General features: G+C 42.7%; 1 protein-coding gene and 1 long non-coding RNA gene across 2 annotated transcripts in view; both read right to left on the bottom strand.

Moving 5' to 3' along the window:
- Positions 1–20,288, bottom strand: part of UBE2L3 (ubiquitin conjugating enzyme E2 L3) — a 24,215-nt gene extending 3,927 nt beyond the window's left edge. The window contains exons 1-3 of the mRNA XM_083717793.1: positions 20,156–20,288; positions 4,485–4,580; positions 553–739 (exon numbers count right to left, since the gene is read on the bottom strand). Coding sequence (XP_083573919.1) covers positions 553–739; positions 4,485–4,580; positions 20,156–20,182 — 310 coding nt within the window. The 5' untranslated portion in view covers positions 20,183–20,288. The remainder of the gene's footprint in view (positions 1–552; positions 740–4,484; positions 4,581–20,155) is intronic.
- On the bottom strand, positions 15,979–18,290 carry LOC310834342. Its single transcript, XR_014559206.1, has 3 exons — positions 18,055–18,290; positions 16,757–16,943; positions 15,979–16,451 (listed from the first exon to the last, which is right to left on the bottom strand). It is a non-coding gene; the product is annotated as an uncharacterized lncRNA (long non-coding RNA).

Genomic DNA, 20,288 nt, shown 5'->3' with positions numbered 1-20,288 from the left:
TAGGGAATTAATCTTATGACTGTGCAGCGATAGTGTCCTTTTCCCAGGTTTACTTTGCAGTTCCTTTTTTATTTCTCCCAGCTTTCAATAAAGAGTTTGTACATTATAATAAATTATTATTATTATTATTATATGTCAAAGAGAAAAATAACTATCAAACTTTTAGAAGACATTGGAAGGCAGCCCTGTTTAGGGAAGCTTTTAATGTTTAATAGGTTATTGTATTTTAGTGTTCTGTTGGAAGCCGCCCGGAGTGGCTGGGGAAACCCAGCCAGATGGGCGGGGTATAAATAATAAATCATTATTATTATTATTATTACAGAACTGCTGCTGTCAAAGTCTAACCATGGTACAGCCAAGGGTGTCAATGTTTTGTGAGGGTTTACGGTCAGAAGTTGTATGCCATCCCTTGTGGCGGCTGCATCCCACCGCCTGCAGATAAGAACTAAAGCCCTCATTAAACAAAACCTTTTACAGTTAACTCTTCTTAAGTTCCCACTAAAAATATAAATTAGTCTGAGAGAAACCATGGCCATCTGCTGGAAGTCTTACCTTGATCAGTTTTGGTGGCGGGCTTCCAGTTTTCAGCACTAATTACTGGCAAACAAACCTGCCCCTTTTCATCGATGTTAGGGTGATAGATCTTTGTTTTAAATGTAATCTTGGGAGGTTTGAATGGATACTCTGCTGGAAAGTTGATTTCGATTCTGAACGCACCCTTGTCGTACGGAGGATTGTCCTGGAATGAGAAGATATTGAGAACAGTTCAATACGGGACAGGTAGATTTCAGAGGAATCACCCACAAAATGTTGGCTTCAGAACTGTGACTATAATGTTTTCATTCATATAAACATTAATATATGAATGATTCAAAATCAATATACCAGGAGTTGTATTATGTGTCACAGAAAAGATGCCACAGGAGGAGTCTAGTGAGGAAGTCGGCTACTGGAAGCAACATGCAGGACAGTGTTTTGCAGAATGAACTGCAACTTGGGAGATTTGTACTGAACTCTAAAAGCTGTGGTTTGCTAAAAGAAACCAGCAACAGAACTGCAGGCCAGGGGAGTCAAGAGAAAGGCTTTTCAAAGCAACTTGCTGTCACTGGAAAAACACCACCGCTGCCTCCCTCCAAGGAGAGCTTTAAGTGTGGGAATTGAGAATTTCCATGCCCCTCTATTCCGTCATGTGTAGCTTGACCCACTTTTAGAATTGCCTTCCTGGCTATCACTGAAGCTCTGTCCCCACCCAAGGACACATTTATTTCCCCCACTGACTTACCATGATAAAACCTCATTTTCAATAACATACAAATACATCATAAAAATATAATAGCAGCGAGGATGGGAGGGATAAACAAAAAACAGCAAAAATCCAACAGCAGCAATGAGGAGTCGCCAATTATCCATTGAATGACCTGGGGATTGGAACAGCTTTTGTTTGGTGTCTAAAAGGTAGTCACTCCCTGCCAAGCCTTCAAGAAGGATATTCCATAGATCAGATTTCTGGGGTGCCGCTACAGAACAGCCCAAATACCCTTTCCTTCAAAGGCCAGTTCTTCAGTGAGTGGGAACAGGGCCAGCACCCCATAAATCCGACTTGTGTATGGAATACCCTTGCAGTTAAAAAACAACAACGAAGGGCACAATTCCACATGCTTCCATTCTATGATGTGTGGTTTGTGTAACGAGCATCCCTCTAGTGCATCCGACCCTCCTTCACTTCAAGCCTTCTCCCTGCTCATAGTACACCCACACCATGCTGTCCCTCTGGCTCACTCAATATATGCCTCCTGGCTCTTTCTACTCCTCTCCCCTCCTGCTTCTCTCCCTGTTGATCACTCCTAGCTCACGCTCTCTGCCTCATTCCCTGACGCTGCTGCAATAACAGCGTTCTCTCTGCCAGGAAATAAAAGCATCAGGGAAAGAGCTGGGTGCCTAGGCCGCGTGGCACTCACTAGACACAAAAGCCGGCTGCCATTTTTGCGCCTCACTGGTCTGAAACATCGTGTTAAAAACCAAACTTTCCCTAAAGCTGAAGTTTAAAATTCAGTAAGGAAACCTGCATTCAAGAGCAACACCAGTTAAAAGAACAAATGAACTAATGAATCCATGGAAACAGTGGCTGAAAGGAACCAGAAGGCAAAGACAGTTTGAGATCGTTTAAAAATGGGAGGGATTAAAAATTACGCAGGAACATCTCTTCAGGGAGGCGAATCCAATGGCCAGCACTCGGAAAGCCCTGCACCGCCCAAGAGGCTTAAGTGTTTGTGTTGCCGACTGAGAACGCCACATGGCAAATCACAACTGAAACCAAGGGATGGAGGGAGGCTTACTGCACAAAGGAAAACATCTTGGAAAATCCCCACTCTTTTGGATCCATACCAACTGTGTGCTCATAGATTCAGTAACCTTTAAAATTCTAGCCATCCTGCCTCTAAGGCAGGAGCGGCTAGACATCAAGTTTATCAATGCAAAAGATGGGCAGGCCTCTGAAGATCCACAAAGCTTAGGAATGTTTTTAGCAGCAGGATGAGATTGAGGTCACCGCTTATCCCCACATGTCCTTTCCTGGTTAGCTTTCTTCATTTTGGCAGCCTAATTTTAAGTGGGAACAGTAATTTGTTGTTGCTTTCATTGAGCAACTATCCAATCGGACCGAACATGAGTTAGAGCTCAACGTCGAGCCTAATAAATGGTGAAAGCGCTGGCGAAGAGGACCTTCTTCGCCACCTCTTTTGCATCTGCAGAAAACAGCAGCAGACTTCTTTGGGTGGTCCGCAATCTAACAGAACCACCTTCATCACTGGGGTCTGGTGAAGAACCCAAGATCTCCTGCAATGATTCTGCAAAGTTTTTTGCAGATAAAGTCACTCAGATTCGGAAAGACGTAGGTTCTGCTGTGGTAGTGAGGCCAGGGTGGGAAAGTGCTAGAGTCCTGTCTGGTCAAGTTGCATGGGATCAATTCCAATCTGTTACCTCTGAGGATGTGGACGGGTTATTAAACCGCTTCTTTAAAAAAAATATTTGGACCTGGCCAATATGGCCAACTATCGCCCAGTCTCAAATCGTCCATTCTTGGGCAAGGTGATTGAGTGGGTGGTTGCTGAACAACTCCAGGCACGCCTGGAGGATGTGGACCATTTGGATCCCTTTCAATCGGGATTCAAGCCTCATCATGGGACTGAAACTTTAGTTGTGCTGGTCAATGATCTCTGGTGGGCCAGGGACCAAGGTGAAAGCTGTTTCCTGGTCCTGCTGGATCTCTCAAGAGGCCTCAGACACCATTGATCATGACATCCTTCTGGACTGTCTAGAGGAGTTGGGAGCACTCTCCTTCCTCCTGTGTCCAGAAAGTGATGTTGCAGGGAAGAGTGTTCAGACCCCTGGGCTCTCACTTGTGGGGTGCCTCAGGGCTCGGTCCTCTCCTATGCTTTTTAACATCTATATGAAGCTGCTGGGAGAGATCAGGGGGTTTGGGCTGGGCGTTCACCAGTATGCGGATGATACCCAGTTCTACCTCTCCTTCAAATCTGAACCAGTGAAGGTCCTGTGTGAGTGTCTGGAGGTAGTTGGAGGATGGATGGATGGCAGCTAACAGATTGAGGCTGACTCCTGACAAGATAGAAGTACTGTTTCGGGGGGACAGGCAGGTGTGAGGGACTCCCTGGTCATGAATGGAGTAGCTGTGCCCTTGAAGGATCAGGTGCACAGCCTGGGAGTCATTTTGGACTCACAGCTGTCCATGGAGGTGCAGGTCAATTCTGTGTCCAGGGCAGAGGTCTACCAGCTCCACCTAGCACACCAGTTGAGACCCTACCTGCCTGTAGACTGTGCATCCTCTGGTTATCTCCCGATTTGACTACTGACTATGTGGGGCTACCTTTGAAGGCGACCCGGAAACTACAACTAATATGGCAGAATATGGCAGCTAGACTGGTGACTGGAAGTGGCTGCCAGGACCATATAACACAAGTCCTAAAGGATCTTCATTGGCTCCCAGTACGTTTCCAAGCACACTTCAAAGTGATGGTGCTGACCTTTAAAGCCCAAACGGCCTTGGCCCAGTATACCTGAAGGAGCGTCTCCTCCCACATCGTTCAGCCCAGACACTAAGGTCCTCCTCCGAAGGTCCTCTGCTGGTTCCCCTACTGTGAGAAATGAGGCTACAGGGAATCAGGCAGAGGGCCTTCTTGGTAGTGGCACCCTCCCTCTGGAACACCCTCCCTTCAGATGTCAAGGAAATAAACAACTATCTGACTTTTATTATAAGACACCTGAAGGCAGTCCTGTATCGGGAAGTTTTTAATGTTTGATGTTTTACTATGTTCTTATATATGCTGAGAGCTGCCTAGAGTGGCTGGGGAAACCCAGCTAGATGGATGGGGTAAAAATAATAACATTATTTATTATTATTATTATCACCAGGTACAAACGACCTCAGTAGCACTTTTGGAACCAAAAGAAGCTGCTTTCACACTCACAGGAACAATAAGCCCTTGCCAAGTCAATAAGTTAGCTTCATCAACTTGGATATTACGGAAGTTCTTCATTCCACATTTGCGGATTTCTTCAAGCTCCTACAAATCAAGAATAACAAAAAAAAGAATGTTAGAAAGAAAAGCCAGAAAACAGTTAACAGTTTAGGAAAACACACATTACTTTTTTCCTTTCGTATTAAGTAGATGGGGATTGAAAAATGAATCAACTGCTGAACATCACTCTTCTTACTTTTGGTAGGTTACATTTCATGGCTATGCTGAGAGTAAGTTTTGTTTATGTTTCTCTAATTTGTGCCAGACATAAAATAAAATAAATACCACTACTGATAAAAATAATGTACTTTCAGTCCCACTATTTTCAATGAGAAAGACTCCAGCAGGTACTCCCACTAAAATTACTGAGACTTGAAAGTGCTTCACATACCCCAAATGCAGTAATCCATAGAAGAACCAAGCATATGTCAGAATTATATCAGCATACTGCAGTATATTACCTTAAGGCCAAAGCCAAGAGATGAAGATTACTATTGAGCAGGTTTGACTGTTTCAAACCAATGCAGTTATTAAATAATTAATTTAACATATTGCAATTGTAACCCACTTTTAGATTTTTTTTGTAATGAAAAAGGGGGACAGTGTTTGTTAAAAAAGTAAAAAATAAATAAATCATGATTTAAACACACCAAGAGAGAAAAAAAATAAAAACCCTAGAGAACACATCAGGTTCCATCAATCTCAGAGGATAGTCCATTCCTCATATCACTTGGGCGGGGGGGCAAAGACTACATCAAAGGCGTGTCCTGCCTGATGTGTTGGACCAATGAGCATTTTAGAGAGACGCATAATTGTCACGGAGACCATGAAGTCTCTAGCTGGCTCAGTATCTTCTGTGTGGATATTGAAGTCCTCTAGGAATATTATCCTGGCGTGCTCCAACAATACCCCAGAGACCACCTCATTCAGCCCTGCTGGGCAACAGGGAAGTTTATGGTTTGGGAAGGGAGGCAACTTTCATTTGCATTTGTTTTTCAAAAAATGTTTAATCCAGAGGTATTGCACAAGAGTGTTACTCAGCAATGCCAACATTCTGACGAAGCAGCACTGCTATTACATTCTCCAATGTTATTCCCTGCATGCTCGGGTCTTGAGAACAGCGTTCGAAACTCCCATTGCTCTAGGTGCATTTTGTGACAGGGAATTTCATTAGTGCGAGCAGTTTCTGAGCTCTGGGCGCAGTCCTGCACCTAAGATTTCAGATTAAAACTGCACAGTGGAAGGAAAGGAGGGCCTTTTTCTGCTTCCTCACTTCCAGCCACTCTCTGAAGAGACCCTCTTAAGAATATCAGGGAGGGGGGCAAGGGAAGCATGGCTTTGTTTTCTGCCGTCTTCAGATGAGGACTAGACCATGTGGGAAATGAACATAAGATTTTAGCTGCAGTTCATTCATTTTCAGCTTTCTATTCTTTATTTAAAAAGCGCACCTAGCGCACCTGTTGTTGCGCCCATAACCTAGGTGTAAGGTGCCAGCTTTCATACCTCAGTTTCTAACACTGCTAGAGAGCACAGGTCCTCTGAACTGGGTTGAAGAAATTTTGAAATACCGTCATACTTAAGTTGCCCCAGTGTGCCTGCTTACTTATGATGTTGTGCCATAATCTAGTAGCAGGTACACTGACTGGGAAGTTTCATCATGAAGAGACAGGTGCAAACTTAGCTATGGTAAGGTAAAGGGACCCCTGACCGTTAGGTCCAGTCGCGGACGACTCTGGGGTTGCGGCACTCATCTTGCTTTATTGGCCGAGGAAGCCGACATACAGCTTCTGGGTCATGTGGCCAGCATGACTAAGCCGCTTCTGGCGAACCAGAGCAGCGCACCGAAACACCGTTTACCTTCCTGCCAGAGCGGTACCTATTTATCTAATTGCACTTTGATGTGCTTTTGAACTGCTAGGTTGGCAGGAGCTGGGAGCAAGCAACAGATCACCCCGTCGCGGGGATTCGTACCGCCAACCTTCTGATTGTCAAGACCTAGGCTCTGTGGTTTAGACCGCAGCGCCACCCGCGTTCCTTTAACTATGGTAGGTCACAGCTATTGCTATTGCCATAGCAATAATACTTTACTTCTTGTAAGCTTGCTGAAAGCTAAAGGTAAACAGACCTGGTATGGTGTTTCTCCACTGATCCCAAGTAGAACACATAGGAACAGCAAAGAAAAGGCAAACACTGGCTATACTGTCAAAAGCCAAAGATGCCAGCAAATAATAATTGTATATAAATAGAGACTGGCATTATGGAAAGACATGCTATCCAAACTTATATGAACAAAGGGGACAAAGAGCACTGAAAAAGATTCTCAAACTTCATCACGACAAGCCTTCCCAAAACAAGCTATTCACCTGGCAAGACTCATGCATGCAAGAAGCCCTCACATCAGTAAAATGGGAAGGACAAAATGAGATCCCATGCAGAAAGCATTCAGACTGATTCTACAGAAGCAAAAGCATGTGGTCCACTGACTTCCCCTTCCCTAAGGAGGCACTGTTTGTGTAGTCAAGGAGAATTTATTTCCCTTGGAAACTGGCCAGGCCTCCCTAGCAATAGCCTACCTGAAAGTCGTGAGAACCTTTGCTTTTATTTAATGCATTTTACCACACTCTTTTAACTGAAAAGGCTCTCGGAGCAGCTTACAATGATCAGTAGTAACACAGTCCTCACCTTCAGACTTACAAACTGAAGAGCGTGACACACAAAAGAAAGGAGGAGGAGATTGGAAGAAAACACACACATACTCAGGTGCCAATTCTTCACATTTCTGCTGTTACAGAAATGACGAGGAAACAGTTCAGGTAACCTGGTGGAACTAAAGACAGGGGATCTCTCAGTCTCTGTAGCCTGGTGTAAGTGATATAACCAAGCTGCTTTATTAGGGGCCTAATCTGATTATTTAGTACTTAGGTATCACCCATAGACCTAAAATATATACTATGTACTTTTGGCTTCTATTTTTACATAATTAAAATGTTTTTCAGGGACAGCTACTAATTACTAATGGACATTGTGACTGGTAATTTTACTAGGGACAAGGGCTATGAGGGGGGGGCGGGAAGATAGAAATCATCCCATTTTTAAACTCTAGCTCCCAGACTATATACCATCTAGCCTATTATTGTCTACTCCAGCCTCCTCAACCTGATGTCCTCCAGGCATGTTAGACTACAATTCCCATCATTCCTGATTATTGGCTATGCAGGCCGGTGCTGACAGGAATTGTAGTCCAAAATAGCTGGAAGGTACCAGGTTCAGAAGGACTAGCTTACTCAAACTTGCAACATCTCTATCAGGTCTTAGGCAAAGGGAAATCCTAGGAGATGGCAAGGACTGAACCAAAAACTTTTACATGCAAGCATTAGCCTCGGCTACTAAGCTATAGTCCTCCCTGTTGTATTTACAACAAAGCCAACTATTAGCAGATATAAGGTGAGTGACCAGGACTTAAAAAAAAAAAAAGCCTGATCCACCTGGATTTATCACTGGTGCCTACTGTCATGATGTACCCACACAATAACAAAAAAATAACTGCAACTTTTGCTGCATTCCCATGAAATGAAAAAGTACTCTGATGGAAGTCCATTGTAAGGCTCAATGTATAGTTATTTTTAAAATGTCTCAGTAAACTGCTAAAACTGTGCAAAGCTCAGTCCAATCTGACATGGCACTCTGCAAACAGCTTATTGTACACCTATGGAAATAAACATAAAACAAGCAGGAAACAGCCAATGGAATGCGAAACTTAGGCAACAGGTTTTTGTTGAGTCTCTCCTTTAGTGTGACTAATCACTTCCCTTAGTATAGAAACTAGCTACTCTGTTAGTATCAAGGTTAATTCAAATCACCAAGGAAAAAAATGCCAATTATAATCACAGATTTCTTCAAACAAGCCTATTGGCTGATCATATACTTCAAAATAAATGCTAATTGATTGCTGCAATCATAAAAATATGGTAGGCTTTTGCAGACAGATGCTAGCTGGAATACTCAAAGGATCTTCTCCTTTTCAGGTTTCCTTTCTGTTTTGATCTGCCTGTCTCCTTTCTTATACAACTGCCCTTTTCTACCCGACTCTTGCCCCACAAGGAAGTACAAAATCTCAACCAGAAGAAAGGTCTGGTAATCGTTACTCAGCAGTGTTCTCTATGAGATTGAAGGTAAAGGCCCATGAAATGGTAAAATGCTTACAGCAGGCTTAGGGAACCTAAAGCCTACCAGATGTTTGACTACAACTCTCATTATCCCTGGCCACAGGCTGGGATTGATGGGAGTTAAAAACCTTCAACATTTGCGAGACCACAGGCTGGCCAGTCCTAGTTTACAGTACTGAAAGAACCAACTGAAGAGATCAGACTGCTATTAAGCACAAAAAAATGAGTCACAGTCACCCAGATCTGTCAGTGGATGACACCTGTGGCAGTCTGCCCAGCCCCAGGCCCTTAGCAACAAGCGATAAAGTAGGTACACAATCTATTGTGCCATGCAATGATCAACAAAGATGTTTCCCCCACAGTTCTTTGTAAGAAAAAGCAATTGGTTCAGTTTTAAGCGGTTACTTTAAGAGAGTAGCTTCTCATAGCTGAAACCCAAATACAAATAGTCTCCACCTCCCTAATCCTAAACCAATTAGCCATTCTGAATCAAAATGTATTTAAAAGTCTTCCTAATAGGAACAATTAGAAAAAGCTAACAAAAAATGATATTTAAGGAGATGTGGTTCCATACTATTTAATGTGAACGAAACATTATAGTGCACACATTTAACAATTATGTGTTTTGATAGCCTATCAATATAGTTATGACTACGTACAGAGTTTTGTCTGAAGAACTGTCAAGATATGTATTGTTACAAGGCCTCTGGCCTGCCAGTAAACAAACTAGTACAGACAATAAGAGGGTCTCAATAAGACATGTAAGGGCACTGAAAAAAGCAGCCCAGCTGTTTGTAAAGAAAATAAGGAGGGTCTTCAGATATGGTATCTGCTCAGTTGTTCACACATGGCTATTAAAAGTTCACTCAGCACTTGGGCTGTGCATGTATATATATTTAAAAACATATATGGGCAAGGCTAACACTGAAAATGAACAGGAAAAGGGGACTCCTGGTTGTCAGAATGCAATCTGTAAGCCTGGCCTTCCACAACCTGATGCCCTCCAGGTGTTTTGAATTAAAACTCCTATTTAACCCAAGCCAGAGTGGTCATATTGGGGAAGATTAAGGGTAAAAAAAGGTAAAGGACACCTGGACGGTTAAGTCCAGTCAAAGGTGACTATGGGGTTGCGGTACTGATCTCTCTTTCAGGCTGAGGGAGCCAGTGTTTGTCTGCAGATAGTTTTCCGGGTTATGTGGCCAGCATGACTAAACCGCTTCTGGCACAACGGAACACTGTGACAGAAACCAGAGCGGACAGAAACGCCGTTTACCTTCCCGCCGGAGTGTACCTATTTATCTACTTGCACTGGCATGCTTTCAAACTGCTAGGATGGCAGGAGCTGGGACAGAGCACCGAGAGCTCACCCATGGTATCCCAAAGGCAGACAGCAGACTTCCCACATCTTACTGAACCATCTTCAGAGATAGGAAGCAATGCCTTCAGTAGCATAAAAGGGGCTGACCTACTAATGGCCACGAGGGCAACACCCTTTCCCCTTTCTGGTACAAAACAGTAGCACAAGCCACAATAACTGTATAAAGTGTCCCATTTTCTCACATTTCTGTGAAACAGAAAGGGGCATAGAATCGGTGGAAGTGACTATGAAGAATGAGATTGGGATATAGCAATGAAATCTGGGGCAGCAGTCAGGATTTGGGGAAACAGCTACTCTGGCACGTAAGAGGGTGTTCAAAGAGGAGTCCACATGATGGGCAGTGGAAAGGTCCGGGGAAGATGCTCAGATCCAAAGAGGAAACACTGGGAATGGCGAAGGGATTTTGGCAGGCAAAATGAGGAAGGGTGGTACTGGGATTCCATAGCAAAGTTTTGTTTTGTTTAGAAGTTGGCACCTCCACACCACAAGTGATTCCCACCTACCCACATGTGATAAATTGGTGGTGTGGAACCCAGGCCTCTGCCAAGTTTTGTCTGGTAACCCATTTTTATTTGCTTAATCTCCATTTTGAAATTCATTATTTCATTTTGAAGCCCCCCGACTTCTGAATAATGGCAATATGGATCACATATTATTGTCTCTCTGGCTTCATACTGAATTTTCAATAGTTGGTGGCTTTTAAAACAAGCAACAACATACCGCCACATTTATTTCTGTTTGTTAACCATTCCTACACCACCTGCAATGTTGTCTGTTGTTGACAAGATTCCGGCGTTGGCAACATGCTCTTCTGGAAGTTTCATGGGGAAAATATGTCACAAATCAGAAGGAAGCAGCTAGCTAGCAATGGATGCTAACATTAGAGCAGTCCCTTTTGAGGAAATTGGGCAATTTTAAAAGAGAAGCAGAAGTTCAGCAATGCTGAGTGACAACATGACGGGAATCCAGCATATAGTATTGCTTGTAATCTTTACCATTAAAGCACTTCAGCCTCCTTTGCTGAAATCACTCATGTACCTTTCACTCTGCACTTTGCCCATCATTTCCTTTTCAGGAGACAAATCCTGAGGCATATCTCAAAGAATGAATCTCCACCCACCAACTAGTATTACTATGCTCAAATATTTCAAATGATAGCACACATTTAGATTTAAAACACACTGGAAGCTCTAACTTTGCATTCTTGCTTCTAAACCTTAAATACACAAATCAATCATAATCTCAGCCTTCACTCTAACAAGACTCTTTCATCAAACAAAGAAATAAAGAAATAGAAAAAAACTGAGAATCTAAAAAGAGACAAGGAAATGACTGGAAGCTACATGCGGCTTGGAGGCCATATGTTGCCACTCCCAATAAGAAGTGATTCAGAATATCCTCCCCCTCTCCACAAAAAGGAGTTAAGTCTCAAGTTATTGCAATTAAAATTTGAGAAAAGATCCTTTCCTCTATTTTATTGGTGGGGAGGGGAGGAATTCTATTCCCTGTTCTGAATATTGTATGGACTCCCTGCCAGTCAGTGTAGACAACACTAAGCTAGATGGATCAGTGGGTCTGACTTGGTATTAGGCAGCTTCCTAACTAGGCATATAATTCCAATATGGCTATCTTGGAACTATAATATGTCAGGATACTGATATTGATGAGAGTATTCAGAACAATGACGTCGCTGTTAACTCCAGAGCCCCCCAGTGGCAGTAACCATGCAAATGCATTTTCAAATGAGACACAGACATATATTACTACGCCCATCTAACTTTGCATAAATTTGAATGTTAATTCGTGCTGGCATGCATATTTAAAAATAGCACATTTGCTAACGTTAAGGATGGGCTAAAACAATGAACTGGGGGGGGGGTCACAGCAAACAATGACCTGTTGAAACTCCTCACTACATGCAATTATATTATTTGCTTAACAAATAATGTGTTCAGTGGTGTATCTGGCAGTAAAAATTTAGCTGAAAATAAAGTTAGAAAAGAATATATGGACCAGCACTCTCCATCTAATCTATAAGTTTTAAACTCATTGTTTTTACCCAAACATGTCCCAGCATTATGGTCTACACGACATATATATCTCCTGTCTTTTTCCTTCACAGGAACACAAGGCGACTTACATATAAAAATAAGAACAGATAAAAACATGGGCAGAATTGTTAAAAAACAATTAAACATACTATTATATATTTATATTAGTGAGCTTGTGCCCAGTTGCTTGGTGCAGTACCACCACATCAGAGTATCGAACGAAACACATACATATCAGATTTTTTTTAAACAGGAAAAAGTTACTAGCAAAAACATAAATAGCTTGATGAGACAACAACTCATTTACAAAAGATCTGAATACAAATGCTCCAAGTTAGTTTCATGGGAGTGTTTGCCGCTGTTAGTTTATGCAGGAGTTCAGCTGAGTAAATGTTTGACTATGTAGCTGTTCAAGCAAAAACTTTTTAAAATCAACCTGCTTGCTATTTCCTTGCCTTTCAGGCAGAAATTTGAAGACAACTGTGTTAACATTTCAATGTTTCTGAACACTCCAAATTTAAAAAGTGAAAATCACAAATTGGGTTTTTAAAAAACTTTAAAAAAAACTTATTTCCCTAAGTAGCTGGTGTCATTTTGATGCCACAAAATGATTTGCTGTAAACATGGGGCAGTTCCTTTCATTTCACCAACCTTAACTGGTAGATAATATACATGGTTTCATATAGCCAAGAATCTTCTATAAATTTGTATATCTTCCACCAACATAAAGCGGTCCATTTCATTTCCATGAGAAACAGAAACAAAAAGGTTCTCGTGGAAGTGCTCTGGAGGGGTCATTTCAACTCCCATGATGGTGGCAGCACTTTAAAGGAATTTGGGTGTTTATGCACAGAAAACGCAAAGAGTACCTTCTTATGAGCTCTGCAGCAGCCCTGCATTAGCCCCACACCGCCATGTGGGGGTTTGCTGCATGCCCGAACTAGGACAATGTACAGATTTTAACATGCTAATGACACAATATGGTATCAGTACACACAACACTGAGACAGTGGCTGGCAGAATTGGACAGAAGGACTCCACCAATAGCAAAACAGTGGCCAAACGACACTGCTATGCTGGGACTTGCCCATAACCTTCAGCACAGAACAGCTTTTTAAGGAATGAAACAAGGCCACTACCAGCCCTTTTACATTGGCAACTTATGTTTACTGAACAAGGATCTTGTAGCAACACCACCACACTGTTGTGCAGATGGTCTCAGGTGCACCTCAAACGACTTTTATGGGGAAATGATTGCATACTAAATAAATAGTTTGAAGAAATGTTTAGTAAAACAGCATTAGGCATATTGCTGCTTTCCCTGCTCTTACACTGAAGTATTAACAAATAAATTTTCTATATGAATTATCCTACCTCTGTCATTTCTGGGAGAAGATATCATTTTTTTATTTACATCCTGGTAAAATGACATTTGACAAAGCTGAACCGTGCTGGCCCATTTGCCCCCAAATGTAAAGGATTACTGTGTTGTATTAGAAACAGGAGTTTGAGCCTGCTTTGGCAGCTGTTTGACTGGGACACCGAAGGCCACATTTGGTCATACTCTGTACTAGAACAGAATCAACCAAAGAGGCAGCCACTTTGAAAACAGAAAGGCCAGTATTTTGTCATAGCTTTAGTTAGCCTCTATCTGAACCCATGCTCTAGATTCAAGTCATCAAAATTCTATGGTATAGATTTCAATTACTCTCTCTTGGTACCGAGATATAGATTTCTAGTTAAATCCATAATACAAGAAAAGGAAATATTATTTGTAAAACACTACATATATTGTATGAGAATTAGAGTTCATACAGACAGATCAGGGAGTGCATGACCCAACTACACTTTTGTTAGTCAAAAGCAATAACATGTCATCTAGTCCTCAGATAATAGTCAAGATATCCTATCATTTTTAGTTTATTTTAAATCAGGGTGCGACAGCACACCAAGACTGAGCGTAAGTGCAGAGCTAAGGTGGGAGGAGTATTAAAGCATTTAAAGAAAGTTGTGGCAAAAATGGTTGCCCAATCCGCATGTGAAAAGATGCTATTACTTAACAGAACCTGTGTTGGAAACTCAGGTATATAAGCTAGGCGCCAAATGGCTCCTGAAACCAGTTACAGTCGCCAAAATGGGATGTCTAACTGCCATTTGGGGGCAAGAGAGCTCTAAAGCCTTATTTTTCAAATGATGGACTGAGTGTGATTGATTCTCAGTTAAACATCTGGCTAGTTCAGATGACAACCTTGAGCTAGGTTAAGAGCTTTGAGAACTTGAAGAAGAAAAGTCCCTTGATCCAGGGACAGTTCACATATATTTTGGCCTATTCCTTCCTCTTTTTCTTATTGGTGACTGCTCCTACCCAGGCTGCACAGAAAAAGCCTTTTGGTTCCAGAAATTGATTCCAATTGTGCAGATTAAATATAACTGATAGAATTATACAGGATGTGGTATTAGTATGTGAAAATAGTCCAGATCCAATGATCCCCAGGCATGCACCTCCAGGCATCTTTACTTGGTCAGAAGAGTCTGATAGCTAGGTGCATAATGCACCTGGTGCCTGTCTAATTTTGAACACTGAGCAGAACAGCCTCATCGGCAAAAAACAAACATAAAAAAACCTATGGTACGGGAATTGCTGCTGAGTGGCAGCCTAGTTTGGCATGAGCAACACCTCCAAGAAAAATAAACCCTCTTCTTCTTCTTTGGCGATCACTCGTAGCCGAGTAAGATTGTCTTCCATAATAACAGTTTTAACATGTGATGATCGTCTTCCAAAGCAACTACTCTATTCCGAACTTAAAAATGGAAAGCGTAATGCTGGTGGTCAACAAAGGAGGTTTAAAGACTGTCTCAAGGCAAATCTTAAAAAATGTAGTATAAACACTGACAACTGGAAAACAATGGCAGGCAAGCGCTCCAGTTGGAGAGCAGCCTTTAGCAAAGGTGTCATGGCCTTTGAAGACACTCAAACTCAGGACGCAAGGGAGAAATGTGCTAAGAGGAAGGCATGCTTGGCAAATCCACACTGTGATCAACTCCCGCCCGGAAACCAATGTCCCCACTGTGGAAGGACGTGTGGATCCAGAACTGGCCTCCACAGTCACTTACAGACTCATTGTTAAAACCGTGTTTATGGAAGACAATAAAAACATTCAAAACTTCAGAGGTGTGTCTGGCTTACCACCAGTTACAGACCACTTCCCACACACACAAGCTGCACTTAAGACAATCACCTGCCATGAAGCTATTGAAATAGCAATGGATGAGCTTACTCTAGGGTAGGGTGGGAAATGGAAGGGTGATGACACTTCCATTTAGTGTTCAGAAAATGAATTAACTTCTAAACACAAGTACAAACTTGAGGAGAGAGCTCTAGATTCCATGTAAAACCAGGTTTCAGATGTCCACTCACTGTTTAAAGCAGGAGTATTACCCAGGCAGCATTAACTGCAGCCAGAATGGCCAATGGCAAAGAATGATGGAAGCTGGAGGTCCAACAACATCTGGGGTGCCACAGATTCCCCACCCCTTCTACTAAAATATATTCTGGAAATGCTCTAAAAGGCAATTATTAACATTTATATTCCATTTACTTACTTCTGTCAACCACCTAACTGTCTGAATATGTAATCACCCTATTTAAATTATCTTAAAAATATTTTACCATGGGGAAAGGTTTGCTCTGACAAGGCCTGAGAATCTCTGCTTTCCAATAAATTCCAGTTATTTCAGTTTCTGTAGATAGTTCTTAGTAGTTCATCAGTAACTGTCTGTTTCAAAATACTATATAAAAGAGTGTATATAAGATAACTCTTGTAACAGACAGGAAGTTTATTATAATATTTTCTTTTCTTTCAGATTCAACATTTACTTTTGCTAATTCTCATCTATATGCCAAGATCTAATTCAGGGTTGTGGAACCTGTAGCCCACCAAGTTAAAAATAGAGGGAATGACAAATTACAGAAGCCAGTCAATAAAAGGACACACAGTCCCCAGAATTTCTACTGCTTTACGCTGCCATGATGCTATCTCATATTATGGAAACTTTATTTTAGATCAAAACCCAGTATCAGACTAGTAGTGGTAAATACAAGTAGAATTAAATAAACATAAAGGAGGGGTTCATTATGGACAAAGTGGTTCATGGCTCAGATACAAAATACTGTACCTGATAATTATTATTCTGTGAAGCTCTCACTGAAATCAACATTAAATGAGCCATGTTTAAGTTTTAGAACCAGTGAGGAATATAATTGGCAATTTACTAATAACTTCTAATAGAGTATATAGATTAAAAGCAACTTAGGTTAAAACTATGTTTTTCTGGAATAAATTTACAGAGTATATGAAAACTGTGTGTGATCAGGAAATAATGCTTGTTGGATTTCAAGAAGCTCTGTGAAAAAATAGACTGGAATGTCGCTTAAAAGAGAAGATAAAACAGGGATTGTCAAAGTGCAACATAAATGTATGAAATGTGAGAAGTTGTGATAAATATGAAAATTGTCAGATAGGCTGATGGAAGTCTAAAAGAATGTATAAGTTAAATTGGATGTTTAATTATAAACGGAATGGTTATTGGAAATTTGAATAAAAATTATTATTTTTTAAAAAAAACCTATGTTTTTGGTCCGTGCTTCATTCAGCAAATATTATTAAACTGAGAAGTAGACTAAGCAAAGAACAGACCCTGGAGGGGGACATTTCAGATATAAGTATGAAAGTTTCACTTTCCTTTTCAATAAAGAATAATGTCCTTTCTTGGCCTTCTTCAGAAGGAAATGCTGATTACACCACCTCCTTTGCTATAGCAAACAGATATGCATGGGCGGTGAGGGAAGATTAACACACAAATGTATATACATGCTGTGGAAGCATTCTGTACATCTATATTATTAACATCAGTAGCTCAGGCTTACAGCAAGGGAAGGGAACCTTTTTTACTGTCAAAGGCCATGTTCCCTTAGGGGTAATCCACTGAGGGCCACCTGTCAGGAGTGTAAAGGGCCACAACCAGTTTTGAGCAAGGCCTATGTTATTCCTTCTTTCTGCCACACCCTTCTCTCTCCTCCTTTTCCTCTCCATCTAGTGTGCTACCAGGTAGGGGGTTAAGAGGAGATAGATCTCTTTTGCAAGAAGCCTGAAATAATCACTGACAAGAGAGATTTCTTCCCCTCTCCTTTCATTGCTCCATTCATTTAAGCATATCCCCACCCCAGTTTCCACATCTCTTTCCAGGTTCATCACAAACCTACACTTAGGCAGAAGGCTGCAAGCAGTCCTAGGGCAAGAATTTGCCCATCCTGGTAGACAGCATCAGGACCATGCTGGAGAGCTGTATGTTATATTTTGTCCAAAATTACTTATTTACCATATGCAGCAAACGGCTTGAGAAGTCCAGCTCTAGTTACAATCTCTACAGGTCTATAACACCAATATTATAATTATGTGTGTAAATCCTACCAGCATAGGTATGGGTTCAAAAAACACACTGAAAGTCCTGCACTCTCTCCTGTGCAGACTGGTCACTATTCATATATTTGCCTCTTAAACTTTTTAGGAACTGCATACTATTAGTCAAAAACATGCAAATAACTGGTTTAAGGACAGATGGGTGGTGCGGGTGGGATGACAAGGAAAAATAGTTACTCTTATTATAATTATTTGTTGAACTTGTATACCACCCTAGACCCATATACCTCAGGGCGGTTCAATCTTCCCCTAAAAGTACAAGACTATTATTTCTGGCATATCAATACAGAGAGAGTGGATTTAAGTATTTTTTTTTAAATTAAAAGAACAGGTTATTTCTTGAAACAAGAACCCACCCCAATTTTTGCTTTACACATAAGCTTAAAGCCATGCTGACAGTAAAAACTGACTACACAAATGGTAAAACTGTTAGGATTTATATACGGTTGTAAGAGCTTCCCAAGTGAAATCTGTTCCCAGTCAGCACCTAAGAAGAATTAAAACAATTTCAATGACATAATTTATTCAATTGTCCACACATTTCCCAAGTTCTGGACAGTAAACTTTACTCACCAAATAAATTAGAAAGCAACCTTACTATGCCTGTACCCAATTATAAACATAGTTCATTGGCTAAATGCCATATAACTAATTACATATGCACAGAACAACAACAACTGATTATTTATAAGCCACTCTGGGCGGCTTCCAACAACAATTTAAAAATACATTAAAACATCAGTCATTAAAAACTTCCCTAAACAGGGCTGCCTTCAGATGTCTTCTAAATGTCAGATAGGTGTTTATTTCTTTGACATCTGGTGGGAGGGCATTCCACAGGGCAGGCACCACTACCAAGAAGGCCCTCTGCCTGGTTCCCTGTAACCTCATTTCTTGCAGTGAGGGAACTGCCAGGAGGCCCTCGGTGCTGGACCTCCGTGTCTGGGCTGAACGAGGGGGGTGGATACGCTCCTTCAGGTTTATGATTAAGAATCTCTTAAGCAAAACAAAACCAACTTTTACTCATGACAGGTATCTTAGAAGAGGCATTCCCTCTTGTGAAAGACAAAATGAGAAATGCCTCTGCTATGATGAAGCTTGCCACTAATGGGAATTTGATGAACTTGTGATAAATTCATCAGGGGCACCTTTTTCGTCAAATATTGCAGCGCAATCATAATACAATCTGTCATGCTACAACAGCTGCAAAAGCTGTATCTGGATGTAAACTATATGAGTTAGAGAAAGGAATGTGTTAATAGTGACACAAAAAAATGATGATGCATATGCAGAACAGCTTTTAATCTGTGTTTATGAAGGCTGTGGAGCAAATGTCACTCTCTCATCCTAGATATGACTGTATCACTCCAGGGGAACAAGATAGCCTCCTCTGGACTAGTACAGTGTTAATCCGTTGTCGGGGCAAAACGAAACTAATTCACAGGATATGTGTCATCTTAAAAAGCCTAACCGATTTGGGCTGCAAACACACTTAACGTAGTCACACTTACTCCCAAGTATACGCCAAGCCGTTATTGTGGCACATGCTTTCCAAAGCTCCCACCCATCCTCTTTTGTTGCCCATCCTTGTCGGTGGGTGGGGGGGGGAGATCTCCTTCCTTACATAACCCCAGAACCAAATAAAAAGCCACCGCTTTGATCCCGTGCCTGAAGAAGAAACTTTGGAAGATCTGAAGGCTTTTTGAAGGAAGGCCGCGGGAAAAGGAAGGAGCCATCCCCACCTGAAGTGACTTTTGAACCCGTTTTCAGCTTACTCAAGAGAGGGAGGTGGCGAGAAACGTGGAAGAATTCCCATTCTTATTTTAAAAAGGGAAAGAGAGATCCACCCCACACGGCCTACTGGATCAAAAATAACGATTTATTCTTTATTCCCCCCGCCCCTCCACAGTTCCCACAAAGGACCGACTTCGAAAGAGTCTCCTCTTTTGTAGCGTTGGAAGCCACCACCCACCTCCTCCCTCCCACTCCCGGCGACACTCCGCCCCGAATCCGAAGCGGGGTCTGGGCTCGCCGCCTTCCCTCCTCCCCGGCCCGGCGAGTGGGGTGGGCTGGCTTGGACGGAGGGGCCCCCGAGCTCCCCCGACCCGGAGACGCCCCAATGGACGCGGGTTGCCCGGAGCGAGGAGGCGGCGGCCACTGGCGCCGCCGCCGCCATCCCGCCCTTTGCTTAGTCACCGCCGGAGCCCTTTCTCGGGCCGGGGCCGCCGGTGTGAGGAGGGAAGAGGCGGAGGAGAAGCCGCCACTGCTGCCGCCGCCGCCGCCGGCCTCCAGCCCCTTCCCGAGGCGCTCTCGGGAGCCGAGGCCTACGCTTCCCTCAGGCGCCGGCGGAGGAGGCGAAAAAAGAGAGAGGGAAGAGCGAAGCGGAAGCGGCTCCGGCGGCCCGAGCCGGGGGGAAAAGCGGGGGAGCGGGGGCTTCGGGAGCCGGGAAGGGACCGCTCTCCTCCGCCGCCCGGCCCGCGAAGAGCCTCCCGCCGCTCCCCACCCCGCCCCGGCCCTGCCCGGCGGGCGAGCTCTCGGATGTTACCTTCATCAGCCTCCTGCTGGCCGCCATCTTGGATCTGCTGCCGCTGCCCCACAATGCATGGCGGCGGCGGCTGCGGACGAGGCGGCTACATAGACCCTGCGCTTCCTGGAGTTGACACGCGCCGGGCGGGAAG

Source organism: Podarcis gaigeae, assembly GCF_964106915.1.
Source record: "Podarcis gaigeae genome assembly, chromosome: 16".
NCBI classification, from domain to species: domain Eukaryota; kingdom Metazoa; phylum Chordata; class Lepidosauria; order Squamata; family Lacertidae; genus Podarcis; species Podarcis gaigeae.
Note: the sequence above shows the minus strand (reverse complement) of the source record. Positions and strands in the feature narration are given on the sequence as shown.